This window comes from Phyllobates terribilis, unplaced genomic scaffold, assembly GCF_046119375.1.
Source record: "Phyllobates terribilis strain yellow unplaced genomic scaffold, ASM4611937v1 Scaffold_2__4_contigs__length_985480577, whole genome shotgun sequence".
Taxonomy (NCBI): Eukaryota; Metazoa; Chordata; class Amphibia; order Anura; family Dendrobatidae; genus Phyllobates; species Phyllobates terribilis.
Window position 1 is genome coordinate 62,431,958 of NW_027362762.1, and position 24,507 is coordinate 62,456,464.

Here is a 24,507-nt window from a genome sequence, read left to right on the forward strand (position 1 = left end):
ACCATTAAATCAACACAACTAACTGCGCTAAAAAGCTTTCCAAATACTTGTGTGTTGTTTTCAAATTTTTTTTTAGCTGCTTTCGAAAATTGTAGTTTAACTGCACAGCCCCGCCAGACATGTGACCCAGTATAGGCACTGAAAGAAGTACTTTAGGCACTATGCCATGTGTCTATATTTATGGATTTCCAAATAAAATGCACCACCAATTCTCTTCACTGCTACAGCTAAGTCAGCTACTAGCGAACCAGCCGTGGCCTGTTAGCGCACCCTACTGAATACCCATGCCCTTGGACCCATGCTTTTATGTAGCAGACCGCAGTACTAGGCCTAGGTGACACATTGTAACCACATCATACCCACTGTTTACTTGGAAGGTTTGTGCGTGTGCAGAGACCCTGACATCTTTAAGATATATAGTGTCCTTTAAAGGGAACCTGTCATGTCCCCAAATGCTAATAACCTGCAGACATAGGGTTAATCTGCAGGTTAATGATGTTCCAATGCAGTCCGTCTGCTATACTGAAAGCGCGGCTATCAGAAAGAAATTGACTTTATTCCTCCCTAGAGCCGTCGGCTTTCAGTCACAGAGGCGTGCCCAGAGCGGCTTCAATCACCACTCAGTACACAGTGAGAATGCTTGGGCACCTTGATCGGCAGATGTGCTACAGAGCAAGCTATCAAAGTGCCAAGGTGTGCTTACAGTCACCGCTCGCAACGCTATGAGTTGCAACTGATGCCACTTCAAAGATGCCTTTATGACTAAATGCTGGCTGCTCATGGGAGGAATAAAATGAATGAAAGGCAACGGCTTCGAGAATGAATAAAATGACTGAAAGTAGCCGGCTGTCAGGAGGAATAAAATGACTGAAAGCCGCAGGCTGTCAGGAGGAATAAAATGACTGAAAGCCAGAGGCTGTCAGGAGGAATAAAATGACTGAAAGCCGGAGGCTGTCAGGAGGAATAAAATGACTGAAAGCCAGAGGCTGTCAGGAGGAATAAAATGACTGAAAGCCGGCAGCTGTCAGGAGGAATAAAGTGACTGAAAGCCGGAGGCTGTCAGGAGGAATAAAATGACTGAAAGCCGGAGGCTGTCAGGAGGAATAAAATGACTGAAAGCCGGAGGCGGTCACGAAGAATAAAATGACTGAAAGCCGGAGGCTGTCAGGGGGAATAAAATGACTGAAAGCCGGCGGCTGTCCGTAGGATTAAAATGACTGAAAGCCGGCGGCTGTCAGGAGGAATAAAATTACTGAAAGCCGGAGGCGGTCAGGAGGAATAAAATGACTGAAAGCTGGAGGCTCTCAGGAGGAATAAAATGACTGAAAGCCAGTGGTTCCTGGGAGGAATAAAATTACTGAAAGCCAGTGGCTCCCAGAAGGAATAAAAGTTAATTTCCTTCCGGTAGCCGTATTTTCAGTAAGGAGGCCAGACAGCATTAACCTGTAGATTAACCCTTTATCTGGAGGTTAATAGCATTTGGGGACCTGACAAGTTCCCTGTTACACAATACTGCACATGCATGTCGCTGACTACCAAACTTCATTGTTGTATGTGGGTGCTACAATTGGAAATAAAATTTGCACCAACCTGATCCACTGAAGGCAGGAAGAGGAATGAGCCACTGTCAGGTATCATTGTTACTTTTACAAAGAAAGTTTCTAAAACATTTCCTGCAGGATATAACTGTTATAATGTTGTAAACTATTTTTTTTTATTTTTCTAAGATGTGGAGTTCTCCTTTAGGGAGTCCGTACACTGCTGGATGAACCTAAGACAGAATCACAGTATTCACTTAATGTGCTGAAAGGCAATCTGACTACTTACTGCATAATCTCATCGGCTCTAATTAAATCAAGTTTTAAAGCGATTTCTCTGTTTGTTGATATTGCTAGGTAAAATGGAATTTAGATTGAATAATTACCCATGGGGCATCCCTCAGAATCCAGGCGCAGCACAGATTCAACCCTGATCCAAAAAAACTGGCTATGAAATTTGCAGTTAAAGGGGTTTTCCCTTCTCCTAAAATGATGGCATACAGCTAGGATATTTTAATATTTTACGATCAGTGGTGGGATTGACCTCTAGTACCTCACTGATCGTAATCATGCCCACCAAAGAGCCCAGAATATTAGGCGGGCATAACCAAAATGCACTAAAAAAATTTACAGGAGCCAGGGCTCAGTTAATACTTGTACATATTTGCCCTTTTCAGAATGAAAAAATAAAATGCTGGTTACCTACTGCCGAGACAAAAATATAAAATAGCTCAAACACTTACATTGAGGGACGATCCCAACTTCTTCTCTATTTGATGAGCTATTGTCAGACATTTTTTCCTTATAGATCTTACAATTACTAGAAGCAGAGATCAGATGATTTGAAAGAAGAAACTGTGGTAAGTGAATAGTTTTCCTGCAGTGGCCACTGCAGGAGAAATGTGGTACTACATGGCGCTTATTAAAATGACTAGAGAACCATATAATACATGACTGTGCGAAATCCTATAGAGCAGGCGCCACTCATTACAGTAGCTCTCTACTTTAGTTAAAATCCCAAGGAAGGGATGTTTGTGTGGGTTTTCTCCCACCCTTTAAAGGCATACTTCCTACACCCAATATTGCCATTTCCGTGTGTGGCTCTACCATAACTCCCAAGCAGAACGCTCGCTGTCTTGGGATTATATTTGACTCACATCTTTCCTTCACTCCCCATATCCGAACACTTGCTTGCTCATGTCACCTACACCTCAAAAACATCTCTACAGTCCGACCTTTCCTCACCTTTGACTCAGCAAAAACTCTCACTGTCGCTCTTTTTCACTCTCCTCTGGACTATTGCAACATTCTACTAATCGGTCTCCCCCTTACTAAACTCTCCCCTCTCCAATCCGTCCAGAATGCAACAGCCAGAATCATATTATTTTCCAGCCACTACACCGATGCCTCTACCTTGTGCCAGTCGTTGCACTGGTTGCCCATCCGCTGCAGATTCCAATACAAACGTATCACTTTCACCCACAAAGCGCTCCACAGTTCTGCGCTGCCCTATATCTCATCCCTCATCTCTGCTTACCATGCTACCCATGCCCTCCATTCCATTAATGACCTAAGATTAACATCCTCAGTAATCCGAACCTCCCATTTCCGTCTACAGGACTTCTCGCAAGCTGCACCAATTCTCTGGAATGCACTACCCAGGACAATTTGATTGATTCCCAATATGCACCGATTTAAGCGTGGCCTAAAAACGCACTTCTTTACATTGGCCTATCGCCTCACCTCACTTATATAAGTATTCCAGGTTTACCCTCCAATAATTTACTCAGATGCTGATCCCTTGTTGCATCTGTTCACACAACTTCCATGCACTTATGTACCATGTGTTACGTTGTAATGTCTGAAATTGTCTATAATGTAAAGTGCTGCGGAATATGTTGGTGCTATAGAAATAAAATTATTATTATTAGACTGATGGGGAATTTAAATTGGAACTGTGATGATATCGTCTGTATCAGCGAGTAAAATAAATATATACAATAAAATACAGCTCCACTGATCTCATCGCGGCAGTCTTGCAGTTTGGCAAGAACCAGGGAGGAACATGTGGACACAAGCCTCCATTGGCGAGTCCTCCATCGCTACAATTGTGTGATAATTTAGGTAGACCCCTTTAAGGGACAACCAATGTGGCCAAGCTGGAGCATTCTGCACATTTAGTTCCTTCTTCACTATAATTTTCCTAGCTGAGGTTACACAACAGAGGGAGGTGAACATGCAAAAATAAGCACGTAGGATCCTCAATTACCAATGCAAAGCACAGCTATTAATGAAGCTTAGGACAGAACAATGTATAAATATAGCCACCGCCTTGTCAATGGAAGTCACACCAGTTACAAAGAGCTTACCATCTAATTAGGCAGCAAGCAAAACTAATAAGACACCGAGCCGTTCAACCAATGGAGCGGAAATAATGTGTCCTGATATATAATATTTCCTAGTCAATCACATTCATTTATTGTGCTGAACTTTAACCAGAATTTTCCTCTATCCTTTATCATCGCACATAAGAAAATGGAAGGACATCTGACCGGCTTCCACGCATCACACCGGAAAGACAGACACAGAAGCTGATAGCTAAGTAATCAATTTTTTTTTTTCCCATTTTCTTACGTTATTTGGCAGATCACAAAAGAAATGATGAGAATGTAAATTACTGCACATAGATGTAGTACTATAAGCGCATCCCTCCCTCTCTATCACACTTTCTGTGGTGTTCCCGTTTAACAGCACACCTTGTGGTTTGGCATGGAATTGCATGTAACAGTTATCGATGGCTTAAAGAGATGTATATATCATTTTTTTTAATTCCGCTAATGCATCTAAATTAAATAATAAAACGTAACAACTTTCCAGATGATCTTGATTAGGTATGTCTTATGGTTTTGTGCATGCAACTCCTATGCAGGTCTTTATGCCTTTATAATTACAGCCTGCAAATAGACCTGGAGTAGATTGATCTACGGTACTCTGCCTCCTCCACGACTCCATCATATAATGCCTGCAAATAAAACTAGAGATGAGCGGATCGATCCGCAGAGGATCGAATTGGAGTCTAATTTCTTGACATTAGCGCCGGTTTCACGCGAATTCGAACATTTTAAGATTCGATTCGCAGTGTGCAAAAAAAAAAAACTTGCCCGGCACCATTTCCCACATTGCTGAAGCATGGACTAATGTAATTTTTCATTGCTACGCAGGTCTCCCCATAATGCCCTGCAGCTATGACATCTAGCGGATTATCATTCTACAGTGGTGGTAAGGACTGCGGACATCACAGGTCAGCGGTTCCTAGCGGAGCACAGTTTGTTTGGCAGAGTCATTTTCCATATATAGAGTCACTGGGTAAGTCTCTCTCTCCTGTAGAGTGTAAGCTCTTATGTTAACGGGGTCCTCTCTCTCCTGTAGAGTGTAAGCTGTTATGGTCAGCAGGGTTCTCTCTCTCTCCTGTAGAGTGTAAGCTCTTATGGTCAGCAGGGTACTCTCTCTCCTATAGAGTGTAAGCTCTTATGGTCAGCAGGGTCCTCTCTCTCCTGTAGAGTGTAAGCTCTTATGGTCAGCGGGGTCCTCTCTCTCTCCTGTAGACTGTAAGCTCTTATGGTCAGTGGAGTCCTCTCTCTCCTGTAGACTGTAAGCTCTTATGGTCAGTGGGGTTCTCTCTCTCCTGTAGACTGTAAGCTCTTATGGTCAGTGGGGTTCTCTCTCTCCTGTAGACTGTAAGCTCTTATGGTCAGCGGGGTCTTCTCTCTCTTCTGTAGAGTGTAAGCTCTTATGGTCAGCAGGGTACTCTCTCTCCTATAGAGTGTAAGCTCTTATGGTCAGCAGGGTCCTCTCTCTCCTGTAGAGTGTAAGCTCTTATGGTCAGCGGGGTCCTCTCTCTCTCCTGTAGAGTGTAAGCTCTTATGGTTAGTGGGGTCCTCTCTCTCTCCTGTAGAGTGTAAGCTCTTATGGTCAGTGGGGTCCTCGCTCTCTCTCCTGTAGAGTGTAAGCTCTTATGGTTAGTGGGGTCCTCTCTCTCTCCTGTACAGTGTAAGCTCTTATGGTTAGTGGGGTCCTCTATCTCTCCTGTAGAGTGTAAGCTCTTATGGTCAGCGGGGTCCTCTCTCTCTCTCTCCTCCACATGTATAGTATATTCTGAGCAATTAAAATCTTTTCTATATTGAGATTCATGCAAATTTATGCGCCGCAAATTACATTTTTTGGGAAAATTCAGAAAATTGGAATTTCAAAAGGTCAGCTCATCTTTAGTAAACTCGAATTTTATTTGCATTTTTTATCGCACAGGAGCTGTATACAAGAAATGGTACATTCATTTTCAGTCTAAACTATTTAGTTAATTTTTTTTAATCCATTGGAGCAATAAAAATGGTTGCACAAGCTAACATTCCCTTTGAAAATTCAGTTCTAGGAACCAATCCAGTTCAGGTTGATCAATTATATCAATGGGACTGCAACGTTTCAGTGAGTGCCAGTTTCTGCCCAACTTTGGTGCCCTAAATAGAAGAGAGAACTAGAAAAAGTGCAAGTATGACCAAATGAAATGTGATTTAAGTGATTTATACTTGCATAAGTGAAATGGAAAGAAGACAGAAAGTGGAAGAAAAAACACCTAGCAATACTTTCCAGGATGGCAAAACTGACACAATAATGGGGGGCCCATTTTATTCTTTGCCGTGGGGCCCCCTCTCTCCGATGTACAGGTAGTACATGCCATAGAGACCGATCATGCGGCTACTATGGGGTCCACGGAGAGAGGCGACCCTGTCTGTCCGCTGTCATGTGTTTAGCTACTAAGTGGGAAGAAATCAAACCGGATTTCCCTCCCCAGAGGAACTGCATAGAAGAAAACATAGAGGTGAGGAAATGACTGAATGGTCGTGAAATAATGGGAAACCCAAGTTGATTTTTGTTGTGGGGCTCTCCTTCTCCCCCATGAACAGCACCTGACACCGTATTTAAGCAATTTAATACTTTCTAGAGCAGGGATGTCAAACTCAAATACAAAGAGAGACAAAATGAAAAACGTGGACAAAGTGGCGTGCCACCCAGTATACAGTATAATGGACCCCACAAAGTCCTCCATACAGAATAATGGCCCCCACATAGCCCTCCATACAGAATACTGGGCCCCACATAGTCCTCCATACAGTATAATGGGCCCCACATAGTCCTCCATATAGTATAATGGCCCCACATAGCCCTCCATACAGAATAATGGCCCCACATAGTCCTCCATATAGTATAATGGCCCCACATAGCCCTCCATACAGAATAATGGCCCCACATAGTCCTCCATACAAAAAAATGGCACACAAAGTCCTCCATACAGTATAATGGCACCACATAGTGCTACATACAATATAATGGCCCCACATAGTCCTCCATACAGAATAATGGCCCCACATAGCCCTCCATACAGAATAATGGCCCCACATAGTCCTCCATACAGTATAATGGGCCCCACATAGTCCTCCATATAGTATAATGGCCCCACATAGCCCTCCATACAGAATAATGGCCCCACATAGTCCTCCATACAAAATAATGGCACACAAAGTCCTCCATACAGTATAATGGCACCACATAGTGCTACATACAATATAATGGCCCCACATAGTCCTCCATACAGTATAATGGCACCACATAGTGCTACATACAATATAATGGCCCCACATAGTCCTCCATACAGAATAATGACCCCACATAGTCCTCCATACAGTATAATGGGCCCCACATAGTCCTCCATATAGTATAATGGCCCAACATAGCCCTCCATACAGTATAATGGCCCCATATAGTCCTTCATACAGAATAATGGGCCCACATAGTCCTCCACACAGAATAATGGCCCCACATAGTCCTCCATACAGAATAATGGCCCCACATAGTCCTCCATACAGAATAAAGGCACCACATAGTCCTCCATACAGAATAATGGGCCCCACATAGTGCTACATACAATATATTGGCCCCACATAGTCCTCCATACAGAATAAAGGCCCACATAAGGGTGGTGGTTCTGGTGTCGTGGGCCAAATAAAACCACCCTGCGGGCCAGGGTTTAACATGTGTGTTCTAGAGTGAGGAAATAGCTGAACGTTCATGGAAAGAATATGGAGGAGGAAGTAAACACCAGGCCATTCTATTCTAGGTCGCAAACCCAACACAATGACATGATTTCTGCTGTGGGGCCCCCTCTCTCCAATATACAGGTAATATATACTATAGAAACCATGCTGCTACTACGGGGCCCATAGACCGTGGTGACCCAGTCTGGGTTGGTCCCATCTGCTTAGCTACTGAGTGGAAAGAACTCATGTAGGATTCCCCTCCCCAGAGGAACTGCCTGGTTGAAAACATAGGGGTGAGTATGTGACTGAAGGGTCATAAAATAATGGGGGAACAGCACCTGACACCGTAATGAGGCAGCTTAATACATTCTACATCTGAACGCAAAGATAGATAACAGACGAAGTTCTGAAACAATATCAGATCCAGAAACCCAATTGTTAGAACCTACCTGCCTAGAAGAAGGAACTCCCCGATTATGCCTTGACGCCTCATAGCCATTAAAAGTCCTCTGACTGTCATTCCTTCACAAAAGCAGACCACGACTCTGGCCTTGGGAAGATGACTCCGTAATTTTTTCAATAATTTATCGAAGTTCTGTTCTCCAGCGTTACTGTAAATCTTGTAGGAGTGAGCGATGCAGACCCCATCCTTGGCGGACATGTCCTTAAAAGCTTCCATGCCTCTTTCTCCATAGTTACCTGGACAAACGAGAAGAAGGTAATTAATCGGATATCTATCCTACAATTTCTTTTAGAATATCATCAGAGTATGGAATACAGACAGGTTATTTTTTTTTTATCTGCCCGTGATCATAACGAGACGACGACGGAGAAGTGAACTCCACAGAAGTGCTAGTCTATTGGGAGGCTCAGTGGTCAGAACAATGCAATATTTCAGGAAACTTTTAATATTACTAAAAAAAATATATATATATAGAAAAAAGTTGCTAAAAAATATGTGTAACATAAAAGACTTATACAATGGGTCATTTTCTATTAAAGATTTTAACAAGCAATATCTTCCCCAGATCCACTAATTTGCATATTTACCAGCCCCATTGAACATAACGGAAGAATCAATTTGCCCATGATTCTCAAAAAAAACCTGGCAGCGGTCATATGATCACAAGGATGTCCAATTTGCATCATTTTTTTTATGTTTTATTACTTTTGCACAAGAAAAATCACAAAAATGATAGATATTTTTTGCATCGGAACATTTGCCATGGCACAAGTTCTTCATTCTTTTTTTTTTGTTGCTTACAGAACTTTGTGAACATTTCTGTAAGTTTTTGATCACTTTTAATTTCATTTTGTGTGAGATAGGGCTAACAAAAACAGGAATTCTGGCATTTTTAATTCTGTATATACTGTATATTTTTTTCTTGAAGCGTTCATTGTATGGGATAAATAATGATATTGAAGTGTTATAGTACAAGTCGTTATGGACACGGTGACGCCAAACGTGTCTCTTTTAAGAACGTTTATTTTTATATGTAGATTAAGAAAAAATGTTTTGGCAAAACTGGGATTTTGGGGAGGGTATTTTTTTCTTATTTCAGGTTAAAAGTAGCCATTTTTTGCCCTTATTTTATTCTTGCTGCTCACCCGACATGCAGTTTATTTTTGTTTGTTTTCTTTTGTAAATTTGCCATATGGTTCCTATTATACAGCGCCATTTTTTATGGTCTTTTCCAAAGGGGAAGTGTCTCACAGGATCCTCTGGGGAGTGTCTTTAAGCTGCTCACTATTTTTACCCTAAAAGCCACACCTCCTTAGTAAATACCCCCAAAAATTAGCACTGAAATTAGCCCATATCTCTGGAACCATATGGCAGATTTACTGAAAACAAAAAATGGAATATTCAGAGGAACAGCAGGAAAAAAAACAAGAGCTAAATTTTCCCATTTCTGACCTGACAGGTCCCTTTCAAACACTTTAAAAAAAAATTTTAACACTTTTTTTTTTTACAATATTAATCTCCCAAGAGGACTTGAATATGTGATCCTATGATCGCTCAGGTAATACACTGCACTACTCATGTAGTGCAATACATTATGCGTTACCTCATCCTATCAATGTAAGACTGGTTGTCAATCAGATCCTGATTTTTGCTCTAGTATACAGCTGTAGAATATGGCTAATGACTATGGCATTGTCAGGCTTCTTGTTGCCATAGAAACCCATTGGCACCCCACGATTGTACTGCGGGGGTACTGATGAGCTGACAGAGGGAGCCCTCTCCCTCTGTCAAACTCACGTACTGCTATCACAGCTGATAGAGGCATATAAGGGGTATCGGTGAGAACATAAATTCTAATGGTATTTATGATATGACCCTGCTTCTTTGCATGTAAGTTTAGTGTCTTATTGACCAAGTGGGCGTGGTCCTCTACTCAGCTCCTGTGGGCGGATCCTGCCTACTTGGCTAACAAGAACAGATTTATATACAGGTAAAGGGGGCCATATCTCAGGAACGGAGTGGCGTAGGAACAGAATAAAAACAACGCAGGATTCAGGAGAACAGTGGCATTTACACCAGGTAAAAAAATACATATTTATGGCAAGTGACAGCTCCTTTTTAAGTAAATTGGCTTAGATGTAATACCAGCCATATCCTAAAAACAGGTGTGGCACTGTTTCTAAAAAAAATCCTTTTGACTCATGAACTGTTATCTGTATTACCAAGTGTTTCTCTCCCGATACGATGAATACAATGGATGTATACTGTATATCTACCATCGCATACATTTAACATAACTTCTCATAGAAATTCTGAAACATAACCAGACACAACAAACAGGAAAATGAACCACTGTAAAAATAAGGCACTCCGCACATACCCCATAGGACGACAATCAGGTTACACACTTCTGCTAAATGCCGCTCGCCTGGAGCCAAAACAAAACAGGATTCTTACAGTTTTATATATTGGAGTGTGCCGAGATAAATTACTGTTTAGTGATAGCAACCTGCCTGCCCTCCGGAGATGTCAAAGCCGAGCAGTTTACCAATTGTGATGATATCAAAAACTTGTAATTTCGGCTTTTCTGCAGTGATGGAATCACATTAATCTCTATTACACTGCTGGAGATACCGCAGCTTCTTCACGGGTTTTATGCAAAGCGAACGATATAAAGTTGTCCACTTCTTAAGTTCAAATATAGAATTAATGTGCGTAAAAAGTTGAGTCGCTTTCTAAAAACATCACTTTTCATATTACTGATTGTAGTACGGTCCAGAGCTTTATTTATAATACTGATGGCTTCAGAGCTGAAATCTCCCTGCATTTTCGAATTGCTTGTTTTGGTGATTCGCATCCTGGAAATTTCTTTCATACAGAAATGTAATGCTTTCCGCCAGCTGTTTGGGGGTGTCTGACAATAAGATGGTTGACTTTTCCTATTGACAAAAAGCAGAATTATATATATATGTTGCTCTACCAGTTCTCTGAATGCTGAGCCCTGTATAACCCAGCCCACACCACTGATCGACAGCTTTCTGTGTACACTGTGCATAGGCAGAAAGCTTCCAATCAGTAGAGGGGGCGGGGTTATACAGAGCTAACGAATATAGAGGACTACATGGCATCAGGGTAACTAGTCCACTTGTGACAATCTCCTGCTAATAAAACAGTGATTTTATAAAACCTACACTGAGCAGCCCAGGAAGTGACACATAGCTGGAATCAGGGTCTCTGTCTCTACATTTTGCTGCTCTCAGAATAGGTGGCAAGAACTTTAGTGATTGATTTCCTTTAAATAGGTTGCTCAAAGATAAATACTGATGACCTATCCTTAAAACCGCAACATTAAATCAGTTGGTGTCCGATAGCTGGAACGTCACCAATCACCAATACAGACCCGAAGCAGCAGAGCTCCATAAATTGTGTAATGGCCGTTCTTGGTTACTGCACTTCAGCTCCTATTGAAATGAATGTGATCTGAGCTGCTGTACTCGAGAACGGGCACTACACGGTGTACGCAGCTCGTCTCCGTATCTGTACAGTGTCCACTGTTAGGCTCACCAGGTGAGGTGGGTTCTCAAAGCCCAAGGTCTAGGTGGGCCATGGGCGTTGGTACAGCAAGCAAGTGAGGCACGTGAGAAACAGTCAGCAGAGGTACTGGAGGCCAAAGGCAGGTAGGAGACCAGAAAACCAGTAGCAGATGTCCTGGAGACTGCAGACAGATAGCAGAGGTCTGGACAGGTGGACAGGAGACCAGGGACAAGTAGCAGAGGTCTGGAGAGCGCAGGCAGACAGGAAACTGGAAACAAGTAACCAGGGTCCTAGAAACCATAGGTAGACATGAGATTGGGAATAGGTAGCAGAGGTCCTGGAAATCGCAGGCATACAGGAGACCAGGGACAGGTAGCAGAGGTCTGGAGACCGCAGGCTCACAGGAGACTGCAAACAGGTAGCCCGGGTCCTGGAAACCGACTAGAACTAGGAACAGGTAGAAGAGGTCCTGGAGATCACAGGTGGACAGTAGACCAGGAACAGGTAGCAGAGGTCTGGGAGACCGCAGGCGGACAGGAGACGAGGAACAAGTAGCAGAGGGTGGGAGAGCGCAGGTGGACAGGAGACCGGGAAGAGATAGCAGAGGTCCTAGACACCACAGGTGGATAGTAGACCAGGAACAGGTGGCAGAGGTCTGGGAGACCGCAGGCGGACAGAAGACGAGGAACAGGTAGCAGAGGGTGGGAGAGCGCAGGTGGACAGGAGACCGGGAAGAGATAGCAGAGGTCCTAGACACCACAGGTGGATAGTAGACCAGGAACAGGTGGCAGAGGTCTGGGAGACCGCTGGCGGACAGGAGACAAGGAACCGGTAGCAGGAGTCCTGGAGAGCGCAGGCGGACAGGAGACAAGGAAGAGGTAGCAGAGGTCCTGGAGACCACAAGTAGACAATAGACTGGGAAAAGGTAGAGGAGGTCCTGGAGACCGCAGATGGACAGTAGACTGGGAAAAGGTAGAAGAGGTCCCGGAGACCGCAGATGGACAGTAGACTGGGAAAAGATAGAAGAGGTCTTGGAGACCGCAGACAGGTAGAAGAGTTTCTGGAGACCGCAGATGGACAGTAGATCGGGAACAGGTAGCAAAGGTCCTGGAGGCTGCAGGCAGACAGGACTCCAAAGCCCTTAGAAGTCTTAATACCAAGACATAGGTGTGTGTCGTGGTGAGCCTTATGTAGGCCCAGTCAAATGATTACATATGATCATACTGGGACATCTGCAAAGCCTGACGTAAGGCACAACGGAGTTCAGTCGACCAGGGCATGGAGAGCAAAGCCCTGATCCAGGACAGGTGTAATATCTACATCTGGCACTTCTGATTAGTGTGGATGCCGCTAGTTGGACACCTACTAAGGATAGTTCATCAATATCTAAAGCCTGGACAACTCTTTTATAGATACTTTGTAAATGGTCTTGAAATGAAAGGGAGTTATGAAATGAAAACCTTTCCTTTGTGCCCTCTCTCCTCCTCTCATATATGGTGCTATATAAGCAAGTATAATAAATAAATAAATGATCGTACAAAAATTGCTGATTCTCTTGTGCCCGGGTCTTCATAAATCTTTCCCTTATAACAAAGCATTGAGAGCTGAGAACAGAAGAAATATCCAAAGTCCCTGTTGTACCAAACCCCAAACAAATAAATACATCCCACCGTATGGAGCGGAGAGCAAATACATTACTTGTGTTTGAGAAGCCGTATAGATCACACATATTGTACTAGGTCCCTTTGATAACACTTCTTGGAAAGTGATGTATTAAGAGGAAAGTACATTATAGTGGCTCGGCCTGTTTTCAAGACGCTTTACAAGAAGTGTTATCACAAAAGGGATAATGGGAGTTATTTATCAAGTGAGAGCGAGTACTCAGCGGAGGATTGTCAGGACACATATATCAATCCGCCATTTCCATGTGCTATGTTTCAATTATCTCACACTGTAATACCAAACACTTATCCTTGCTTTGGTTATAAAAGAGGCTCCTAAATGAAAATAGATGCATGAAAAGAAAATCTCGGTCTGAAGCCATAACAGACAAACTTGAATAAAAGGCGGTGAAAAATGTTATGCTCCCCTGACGTGTGTTCTGGCTGCATCCTGTCATTCTAGGTATCCACATGCAATCATGGCTGAAAGTGTTGGCACCTTTGAAATTGTTCCAGAAAATTATTGCAAGTCCACATGTTTTGTTATACACACGTTTATTTCCTTTGTGTGTATTGGAACAACACAAAAAAGCAAGAGAAAAAAAGGCAAATTGAACATAATTTCACACAAAACCCACCAGACAAAAATTGTTGGCAACCTTCTAAAATTATGGGTAAACAACTTTGTTTCAAGCATGTGATGCCCATTCAAACTCACCTGTGGCAAGTAACAATTGTGGGCAATATGAAAATCACACCACATTAATCATGGAGAACATAAAGAGGAAAAGAGAACTGTCTGAGGACTTGAGAACTAAAATTGTTGAACAATATCAACAGTTTAAAGGTTACAAGTCCATTTCCTCACCGCCTCATTGCAGTGCATGGTCCCGCCTGATTCGCGGTTTTGAGGGATTTACTCGGAAATCCAGACGAAAGTGGTCAGTAAGGAGAACAGGATAAATGTGATTCTATCCTTGTACTGAAAGCGATCAAAAATTTTTATATACCCCAAAATTTTAAAAATAAATACATCAATTCGGCAAGAAATTAGCCATCACTAAGGTCCATCCATCTGCCAATGGAAATATGGGAGGCTCCCATGTCACAGGAAGCTCAAACGCCCTGGAAAATTGACCTGGCTCCCTCCCCCCATATGCAATCCACTGAAAACTGAGCTCCCAAATCCAAATGTCTCTCCCCCCCACGCCTTCTGAGCCCCAGAGCGTGCCTAAACCGCAGTTATGGGGTGCATGTCTCCAAAAACATAAGCTGGACACAATGTATTGTCACTAAGATGGAATATTTTCAATTTTCCAAAAAAAAAACAAAAAACAAACATTGAGTGGATGTTACAGAGTTGAAACAACCGTTGGGGCAAATTAGTAATTGCAGCTTAATTAACTGAGATGTGTAATTTCTAAAAGGGGGTCTCTTTTGGGGTTTTCTGCTATTCTGGCTCTGCAAATGTAGCCCCCAAACTATTTCAGCAAAAGCTGTGCTCCAAAAAGCCAAATAGCGCTTCTTCCTACTAAGCCTTACCGCGAGGTCAAACCATATTTTTTTTACCACATATGTGGCATCACCGCATTCAGGAGAAATTGTGTAAAAAAATGTGGGGTCCATTTTCACCTATTACTAGTGCTGAGCGAGCAGTAAACTGTTCGGGTGCTCGGTACTCGAATCGAGCAGGTCGGACGCTCGGACCTGCTCGACTCAAGTACTGATCATAATGGAAGTCAGTGAAGGAGTCGAGCATTTTTCCGAAAGACCTGCACTCGATGGCCGGGTAGGAGAAAAAGGGAGAGATGCTCCGGTCACGGTAATAAAAACACTAAAACAATAGTGTACAACTAGATATGGGATATTGCCACGTTCAGAAAAAATTGTGTTTATTTTATCCTGCTACCTGGTGTGTAACCTTTTAGCAGAAAACTCTTAGATTTTTCATTTGCATGCACCAATCGTATGAAATCCTGTGATGCACTTTTGGGTTTAAATACTCACCACGCACTTTGATGAATTCTTTTCTGGGGTTTAATTTCCCAAACTGGGTCACTTGTGAGGGTTTCTGCTATTTTGGCGCTTCAGGGGCTCTGCAAATGCAACATGATGTTCAAATTTGCACTCCAAAAATCAAATAATGCTCTTTTCCATCCAAGCCCAGGTGAGTGCCTAAACAGTAATTTTTCACTATACATGGGATATCACTGCGGTTGGGAAGAATTGCGTAACTAATTATGAGGTCTATTTTATCCTATTACCCCTTGTAAAAATTTCAAATGTGGGGCTAAAACAACATTTCACTGGAAAAAAATATATTTTTTCTTTTTCGAGTCCAAATATTAGAGAATTCAGTGAAGCCACTGTGGGTACAAAATGGTCAACACACCCGTACATGAGTGGCTCATTTTTGGGCCGTTTCTCTTGTCTTAGTACCACAGGACCTTTCCTAATGTGACATGGTATCCACAATCTATTCCAGTCAAATTTGGCACTCTAAAAATCAAATAGCTCTCTTTCCTTTCTGAGACATGCCATGTGCCCAAACATTTGATTTTTTTTCCTACATATGGGGCATCACTATATTGGCACCATTTCTAAGGATCTAAAGGGGTTGTCCGATCTTTTGATAAAATTCCGCAGTCATTCTATGTTACTGCAGACTTTTGAATCCCGACAGCATCCGGACCACAAGCTGTCAGAATTCACCGTTAATGTCAGTGAGAGCAGGTGGTCACATGACCACAAGTATGTGATTTGCCGACTAGATTGTTATGTGCCGACTAGTGATGAGCGAGTGTACTTGTTTAACCCTTTTACCGAGCACACTCGGTTGCTTACCGAGTATCTTCGGCATGCTCGTATATTATGTTTGAGTCCCTGTATCTGCATAATTTACAGCTGTAAGACAGCACGCCGAAGATGCTCAGTAAGCACCCGAGCGTGCTCGGTGAAAGGGGTAAACGGGTACACTCGCTCATCACTAGTACAATTCACTTGTATTGAGAGAAGTCATGCACATCTAGAAGTACGCAAACCACCACATGCTCTATGAGAGCCGCTGAACTTTTTTAAGAAAATATTCTTTCACCATCCCTTTTGTGCATACACAGAGTACAGTACCATCAATCCAAAGTCCCTATATACCATCACTCCCTAATTTGATAACCCTTAAAAGTCGCTATCTTATGACGCAAGTCACTACTCACGGACAAGCCGCAAGGCTGGGTAGTCAAGAGGCCCGAGGTCAAAAGCCAGACGACAGAGGGGTGAGACAAAGGCGTAGTCAGGAAACAGTATGAGGTCAGGATTCCAAGAGGGCAGTGGATCAGAACAAAAGGGCGAGGCAAATGGATGGTCAAGACAAATCCAAGATCGAGCAGCAAAGATCAGAATTCCGGACAAGGAGCATAGAGTAAGCACACAACTCATGAGCAAAGCTACAATTGGCAGCAATCAAAGGCAGAGAGATGGCCAATAACCAGGTAATTGCTCTGGACAAGAGACACACGGATAAAGACCCGGCACACCTTGGTCCTGACTGGATGGCTAAAGTGTCACTCCAGACACTGACAGCTCAGAACGCCCCAACATCCGATTGGACATCTGAGCTGTCCATCACCATACTGACGCTCAGCACGCCCCATTCCTAGATTGGAAAGCCGAATTGTCATTTATTGAATCCAGACACTCAGGAGGAATCGTGACACTATCAACTGATACACTGTGGTAGAATCCAGTTTAGGGTCTGCAGGGGTGGAGCATGACAAAGGAGGTCAAAGCATATTAAAGAGAGAATTCCCGTGTCATGCTCCACCCCCACAGACCTGACACTATTTGTTCTGCACACAGTGTTCCTTTAATTATAGACCCTGTACCGAGACCTTTGCCAGAGGATTTTAACAGCCAATGATAGTGGGCCGCCAGAAGTAGGTCACCTTTGGAAATAATCAATATAATACACCACAAGTGAATTTAAGCTGCCCATATACACAAAATCAATTTTGCTTCTAAAGAAACTGCAGGGCTGTATTTTTGGAAGGTCACAGCAATGAATAAATCACATCTGTTACTTCATTATCCAGTCTTCATGAAAAGAAAAAAGTTTTGCACAAAGTAAAAGTATCAGACAGTATGATAAAGTTGATGGACAACATTTGCAAGCAGGGCGACTATGTGATAACCTGGAGATATCCATATGACTACATTCACAAGACGGTATTTTCGCTCCAAGTGATCTCCGTGAAAAAAATGACAGCACTCAGACCAAGGTTATTTAACTGGGCTGTTCACATTACCGTTTTGTCTTTTTCATGGACCGAATATCCGCGTGAGAAAAATCACAGCATGTCCTAATCTTCTCAGTATTTGAGGTGAGACTCGCCTATTCAAGTCTACGAGTGAGCAAAAAAATGGTTTCCCATACGGATCAAACGCATAGCATCTGATTTCTATAGATACATTGCAGTTCTTCAAAATAGGAAAGAAACCACATTTGGTGGTGTACATATTAATAATGGATGCCATATGCATTGCAATACAGATAAAAAAAAAAAAGTAACATTTTTTTCGGGATGAAAATTGGGCTCTTTTTTTATACGCTTGTGTGAACTTAGTCTAAAAGTGATTCTGAACTCCCTATTTAGGAAAAACAAAATTGCCTTCCCATAGGAAAAACTGAATAGACCATTTGCAATACACTGTGTTCCAAATTATTATGCAAATAATATTTTCTCAGATTTTCCCAAATTACCTATATGAATTGCAGTCATTGTAATTTTCCAGTCAAATAACTATTAGAGTACAATTGAAAGGTTTTTGGACAAACTGCCTATGATAACAGGATATTTTTAAATAAATAAAAAACTCAAACTGCATTCAAAATGCATGTTCCAAATTATTATGCACAGCAGAGTTTTCAACCTTTTCATTTTAATAAAGAACAAAAAAAAATGGTCATTTTTGAAATTATAAGCATTAGCAGGTTATTACAAACTGAAATCAAACAGTTTTCAACTCAAAACTTTATTCTAGGTGATGTAACATTTGCACATAGGACCCCTTGTTCGAAAGGAGCTTCTGAACTCTCTCGTCCATTGAATTTGTCAGGTTTTGGATGGTTTCTGCTTCACTTGTTTTGCATGAGGACAGAATACCCTCCCAGAGCTGATGCTTAGATGTGAACTGCCTCCTGCCATCATAGACACTCCTTTTGATGATGCTCCAGAGGTTGTCAATGGGGTTGAGGTCAGGGGAGCATGGGGGTCACACCATAAGTTTGTCCCCTTTTATGCCCATAGCAGCCAGAGATGGCGATGTGTTATGTGCAGCATGAGACGGGGCATTATCATGCATGAAAATGATCTTGCTGCGGAATACACGGTTCTTCTTCTTGAACCATGGAAGGAAGTGCTGTTTGAGAAACTCAACATACATTATGGAGTTCATCTTTACCCCTTCAGGGATCCTAAAAGGGCCGACAATCTCTCTCCCCATGATTCCAGCCCAAAACATTACTCCACCTCCTCCTTGTTAGCACCGTAGCCGTGTTTGCATGGGGTGTCCATCAACCAGCCATCCTCCACTCCATCCATCTGGACCATCGAGATCATTTCATGCATGATAATGCCCCGTCTCATGCTGCACATAACACATCTGCATCTCTGGCTGCTATGGGCATAAAAGGGGACAAACTTATGGTGTGGCACCCATGCTCCCCTGACCTCAACCCCATTGAGAACCTCTGGAGCATCATCAAAAGGAGTGTCTATGATGGCGGGAGGCAGTTCACATCTAAGCAACAGCTCTGGGAGGGTATTCTGTCCTCATGCAAAACAACTGAAGCAGAAACCATCCAAAACCTGACAAATTCAATGGACGAGAGAGTTCAGAAGCTCCTTTCGAACAAGCGGTCCTATGTGCAAATGTAACATCACCTAAAATAAAGTTTTGAGTTGAAAACTGTTTGATTTCAGTTTGTAATAACCTGCTAATGCTTATAATTTCAAAAATGACCATTTTTTTGTTCTTTATTAAAATGAAAAGGTTGAAAACTCTGCTGTGCATAATAATTTGTAACATGCATTTTGAGTGCAGTTTGAGTTTTTTATTTTTTTAAAACTATACTGTTATCATAGGCAGTTTTTACAGAAACCTTTCAATTGTACTCTAATAGTTATTTGACTGGAAAATTACAATGACTGCAATTCATATAGGTAATTTGGGAAAATCTGAGAAAATATTATTTGCATAATAATTTGGAACACAGTGTAGTTTGTTTGGCTTTTTGTTCACTTTCTGACCTGCTTGATAGTAGTATCCATTTTTGCTTAACGTAGAACATCCATCAGGGGTAAGAGGTGGAACTAAGATGTCTGGATGAACTCCTTGCTTTTCTCTATGAATTCTACCATACTCTCTGGTCACTTCTGCTGCCAATGCTTCAGCATGCTCTGTAGCTCCATTTGCCACCCGACCTTGGTTCCTCTATTGTGGTAGCATGGCTGCCAGCTGCCACCTCCTTCTGGATTACTTTCATCTTCTTCTCCCGAACCAATGTTTTCTGACTCAAGATATTGCAGCAGCCTCCTCCTCTCACTATCTGAGAAATAAGATTCTGTATTTCTGATTATCTTCTGACTTTTACATTACCAACCTAGCTATCATCCTGCCCTGATCACCTGCTACTCTACCATACTGAGTAAACTCGGCCTACCCTGACCTTCTGCTTCACTACCTCCCCGAATAGGCAAATAAACTCTTCAGGAAGAAAAAGAGAAGGAACTCTATAGCCACCTAAGAGTCAATATCAACCCTATGAAAGACCTCGCCACATGACTTTGAATAAGAACCCAAACCGGGCACATCCAGGGCCTGTTTCATGCACTCCCCATGAATAGCACGTCAAAGTCAGATGCAAGCTACAGAAGAGAACGCTGCATGTCGTGGAAGCGGAGGAAGGTAATAAGAATTGTTTATATATTTTTAATGTGTTGGATACGAGCAGCAGAACGAACATTATACCAGGAAGGGGCCCAGGATGGTAGACATTATACCAGGAAGGGGCCCAGGATGGGAGACATTATACCAGGAAGGGGCCCAGGATAGAGGTTATTATACCAGGAAGGGGCCCAGAATAGGAACATCGTTACAGGATAGGGGACATTATGACAGGAAGGGGCCAGGATGGGGAACATTATTACATTAAGGGGCCCAAGACAGAGGACATTATACTAGGAAAGGTCCCTAGATGGGGTATATTATTACTCATAATGAAAGAGGCTCATGATGGGGGACATTATACCAAGAAGGGGGACATTATAGCAAAAGGGTCCCAAGAAAAGGGATATTATAACAGGAAGAGGTCCAGCACAGGTGACATTATAACAGGATGGGGCACAGGAGGGGGGATATTATATCATAAAAGGGCCCAGGATGTGGGACATTATTACAGGAAAGTGTCAGGAATGGGAACACTATTATATGGAGAGTGAACAAGCATGTCTTTATAGGATCTAGAAATGCTCATACGTCTGACCAACATGGAGGTGGGGGCCCAGGTCCAAAGTTTGACTCGGGGAACATCAGACTCTAGTTACTCCACTGCTAGTTTCCCTTATTGGGGGTAGTAATCCTAAAAGTCAATATCAACCCTTTAATGCTTAGGATTACTATTTCCAATAGTTGGCACAAGAGTTCCCATCCTCTTCTTCTCTGAAGAGGCTATTTGCATATTTAAGTGATCATGGGAGCATTGCATGGGCCTGTAAGTCTCCCTACACCAACTTGGCACTCTCCATAAGGAGAAACTTTACTCTTTAGATGTCTCATTGAACAATCTCTAACTGCCCTGACCCCAGCTGGTCTGACGACATATCTCCGATCTCGTTTTGATTCCATGTCTCACATCAACTTTCATCTATTGCTAACAGAGACTAAGGTTGTTGTGTGGGAAACCCTACCGCAAAGTTCAGATCAGGTTACAGGAGTTACAGGTTAATATCCATGGGGTCTAGGGTTGCCTGCTCCTCAGTTTAGTAGAAGCCAAGTTCATTGAAACCCCAATAGTCTACCACTTCAAAGCAGGCCTTGTGTCAGATTATTGTAGACATTGGTACACCATTAGTGTTCATCCAGACTCATATATCTCTCATTGACTTAGAGACAACACAAAACTCTCCATAATAGTAGTATAGGTCATAAATATCAGATCAGTGGTTGTCCAACTTTGATCAGCTGACTAAGAATAGGCCATCAATATCAACGTCCAAGAAAAACCATAACTATTTCCACTCTAAATCCCAAAATTCTAAAGTGAGGACTGCTGTGCCACACTCGGCTCCTCCAGTACCTGCAAGAGTCATTACATCAATATATCAGTTTTCTCTGATTTGTTCCGGACATTGCATTTGTCACGTTGATCATAGTAAAGTCCTAGCTGATATTTCTCCAAGACACATGCCAGCAATTCACTCGGAAGATTTTTGGAAAGGCATAGTCCTTTAATAATATTTTACTCTTTTAACATAAGCAACATATTACATTTCTTAAATGAATTAAAAAAAAAAAAAACATATGTTCTGAGATATTCCCTATTCTGGATGCTTGACTTAAAACATCATATTTCATTCCAACTCAGATGTGTTCTTAGTTTCTCTCCTACACAAAAGGCAATTATGTATTGTACGCCCACACCACCAATTTAAGCAAGAAATGGCACTTTATGCACTAATGCTTAAAATAATAGCTCGGCTGGTAATCGCGCTTCATTACCTAACGTTCTGGATTTTCAAAAAATATATCCATAAAAATCAATCAAAACAATCCTATAGTTACTGATAATTTATGTGGGAAAGTTAAAAAAATAATCTGTATAGGACGCACCGAATGATGATGCATCCAAGGGTGGAAAACAAGAAAAAGATATTTTACTCTGTGTATATATTTATGGCTCCTCCGCTGTGGGACAAAGGGACCATGGGTGACGGGGAAGTATATGCAAACCTCAGGGCTGAAAAAAATGGATATTCACCATGCTGCTTACCTGTCCCGCCAAAACAGCCCATTGACTGGTCCTCTGATCCATCCGGCCTCATCTTTCCGCCTACTTTCAGTGTGTGACGTCCTCTTCCCGCCTACTTTCAGTGTGTGACGTCCTCTTCCCGCCTACTTTCAGTGTGTGACGTCCTCTTCCCACCTACTTTCAGTGTGTGAGGTCCTCTTCCCACCTACTTTCAGTGTGTCCTCCTCAGGTATTTTCATTCCGCACTGATACGCCGGTGCCAAGTGGGTCTTAAATGTCATGGCACACTTCGTGACATCACGGCGCACAGTCTCGAGGACTAATGAGCATCGAGGATAGTGCACGGTGTGACGCCGTTAAGAGAGAGGTCTACTTAGTGCTGGAAGCCCCAACACAGTAAAGATGCCCGAAAAAAATGTTGCCCACCCGAAGAAGAATGAAAGAAGAGGCCAGATGAAGTAGAAGATCAGACAGTGAGCTGTGATGGCCAACAAGTGAGTGGCAAGGTATGTATTACTTTTTTTTAACCCCTCTCCTTGCCCTCTACAAATAAACAAAATGGCGGCCACCATTCTGCTGAATTTGCATTTTAAAGCGAATTGCAAAAAAATCTGGTACAGGAAAATCTGAATTTTTTGTAAATTCCTAGGCAAACTGAATTCGCCTCAAACAAATTTTCTCATCTCCAACAATCATACCCTCTTTTCATAAGCCGCACCCTTCCACGCCCTTGTTTCCCACCCTTGAGTATTTATCGGTTGTCAGGGCTCGGTGTGATGATGAAATATCATGGCCCTGTCAACAGAAAACCTACAGGGAGCATTGCTGTCTGGAAGATTTCAGAAGGGTTTGCCTTGACTCGGAGATTTGCCAACTGTTCTCGGAGTCTAGAAGGTCTCCTCTTTTTCTGGGATGGAAGGTGCCTTCTATCTGCTTTACATGGTCCAACTACTGTAGTGCCAAATAATACTAATCAGACTGTGCACAAATAACACTGGCAGATTGTTGCCCAAATCCCATTTACGGTATATGCCTTTTTAAAAGAAAAACCGGCACACCATGCTGTCCAGCTCCCGTCACAGTCAGTCCTTTCCAGTGTCACAATAAATCGAGGCGGTTCGTAGGGTTTCCAGTCTTCCCCTTATCCCTCACTGAGTGTCCTCCTCTAAATTACTCATCACTTTGTCCAATTTGCATATAAAAACATTTAATTTACGTAGAAATATAAGTTGTATGTAAATGTTTCCTTTATTAGGGACCCTTCCAGCTATAGGCAGATGCCAACTATGCCTACAGGTAAGTTTGGATATTTGTATTCCCTGTGTTGCCTACAATGCAATGCACGTTGTATTTTTGTTCTCTTAATGTCCAGAACATATTTGTTCTATCCATGTTCTATGTGTTTCTGTACAGTATATTCTCATTCAGAGATGCCATCTGCCCAGAGTTGAGTCATATTAAATAATTTCTATTTTTGTAACCTTGATATTGAAAGCCTAATGATCACGGCCACAGCCTCTTGGTACAAATTTTTTATCGGGCCCAAAAGCTTCAAGTAGCAGATATTATAAGCATTATTATAAATTACCAAATGTACAACTAATATAGCCACTATGTACACGAATAGCACTATAATAAAACTACCCTCTATGCAGAAGAATATAAATAGCTACTTTAATACGGCCCCGGTGTACAAGAATATAACTACTATAATACTGCCCCCTATGTACAAGGATATAACTACTGTAATACTGCTCCCTATGTACAAGAATATAACTACTATAATACTGCTGATATGTACAAGAATATAACTACTATAATACTGCCCCCTACGTACAAGAATATAACTACTATAATACTGCTCCCTATGTACAAGAATATAACTACTATAATACTTCTCCCTATGTACAAGAATATAACTACTATAATACTGCTTCCTGTGTACAAGAATATAACTACTATAATACTGCCCCCTATGTACAAGAATATAACTACTATAATACTGCCCCTATGTACAAGAATATAACTACTATAATACTGCTCCTATGTACAAGAATATAACTACTATAATACTGCCCCTGTGTACAAGAATATAACTACTATAATACTGCCCCCTATGTACAAGAATATAACTACTATAATACTGCCCCTATGTACAAGAATATAACTACTATAATACTGCTCCTATGTACAA

At 42.1% G+C, this 24,507-nt stretch overlaps 1 protein-coding gene across 8 annotated transcripts in view; it reads right to left on the reverse strand.

Annotated features, from left to right (window-relative positions):
- Positions 1-24,507, reverse strand: part of GRM5 (glutamate metabotropic receptor 5) — a 599,946-nt gene that overhangs the window by 330,018 nt on the left and 245,421 nt on the right. For all 8 annotated transcript variants that reach the window (XM_073662042.1, XM_073662044.1, XM_073662045.1 and 5 more), the window contains exon 3: positions 8,080-8,329. In XM_073662042.1, the coding sequence (XP_073518143.1) occupies positions 8,080-8,329 (250 nt within the window). The remainder of the gene's footprint in view (positions 1-8,079; positions 8,330-24,507) is intronic.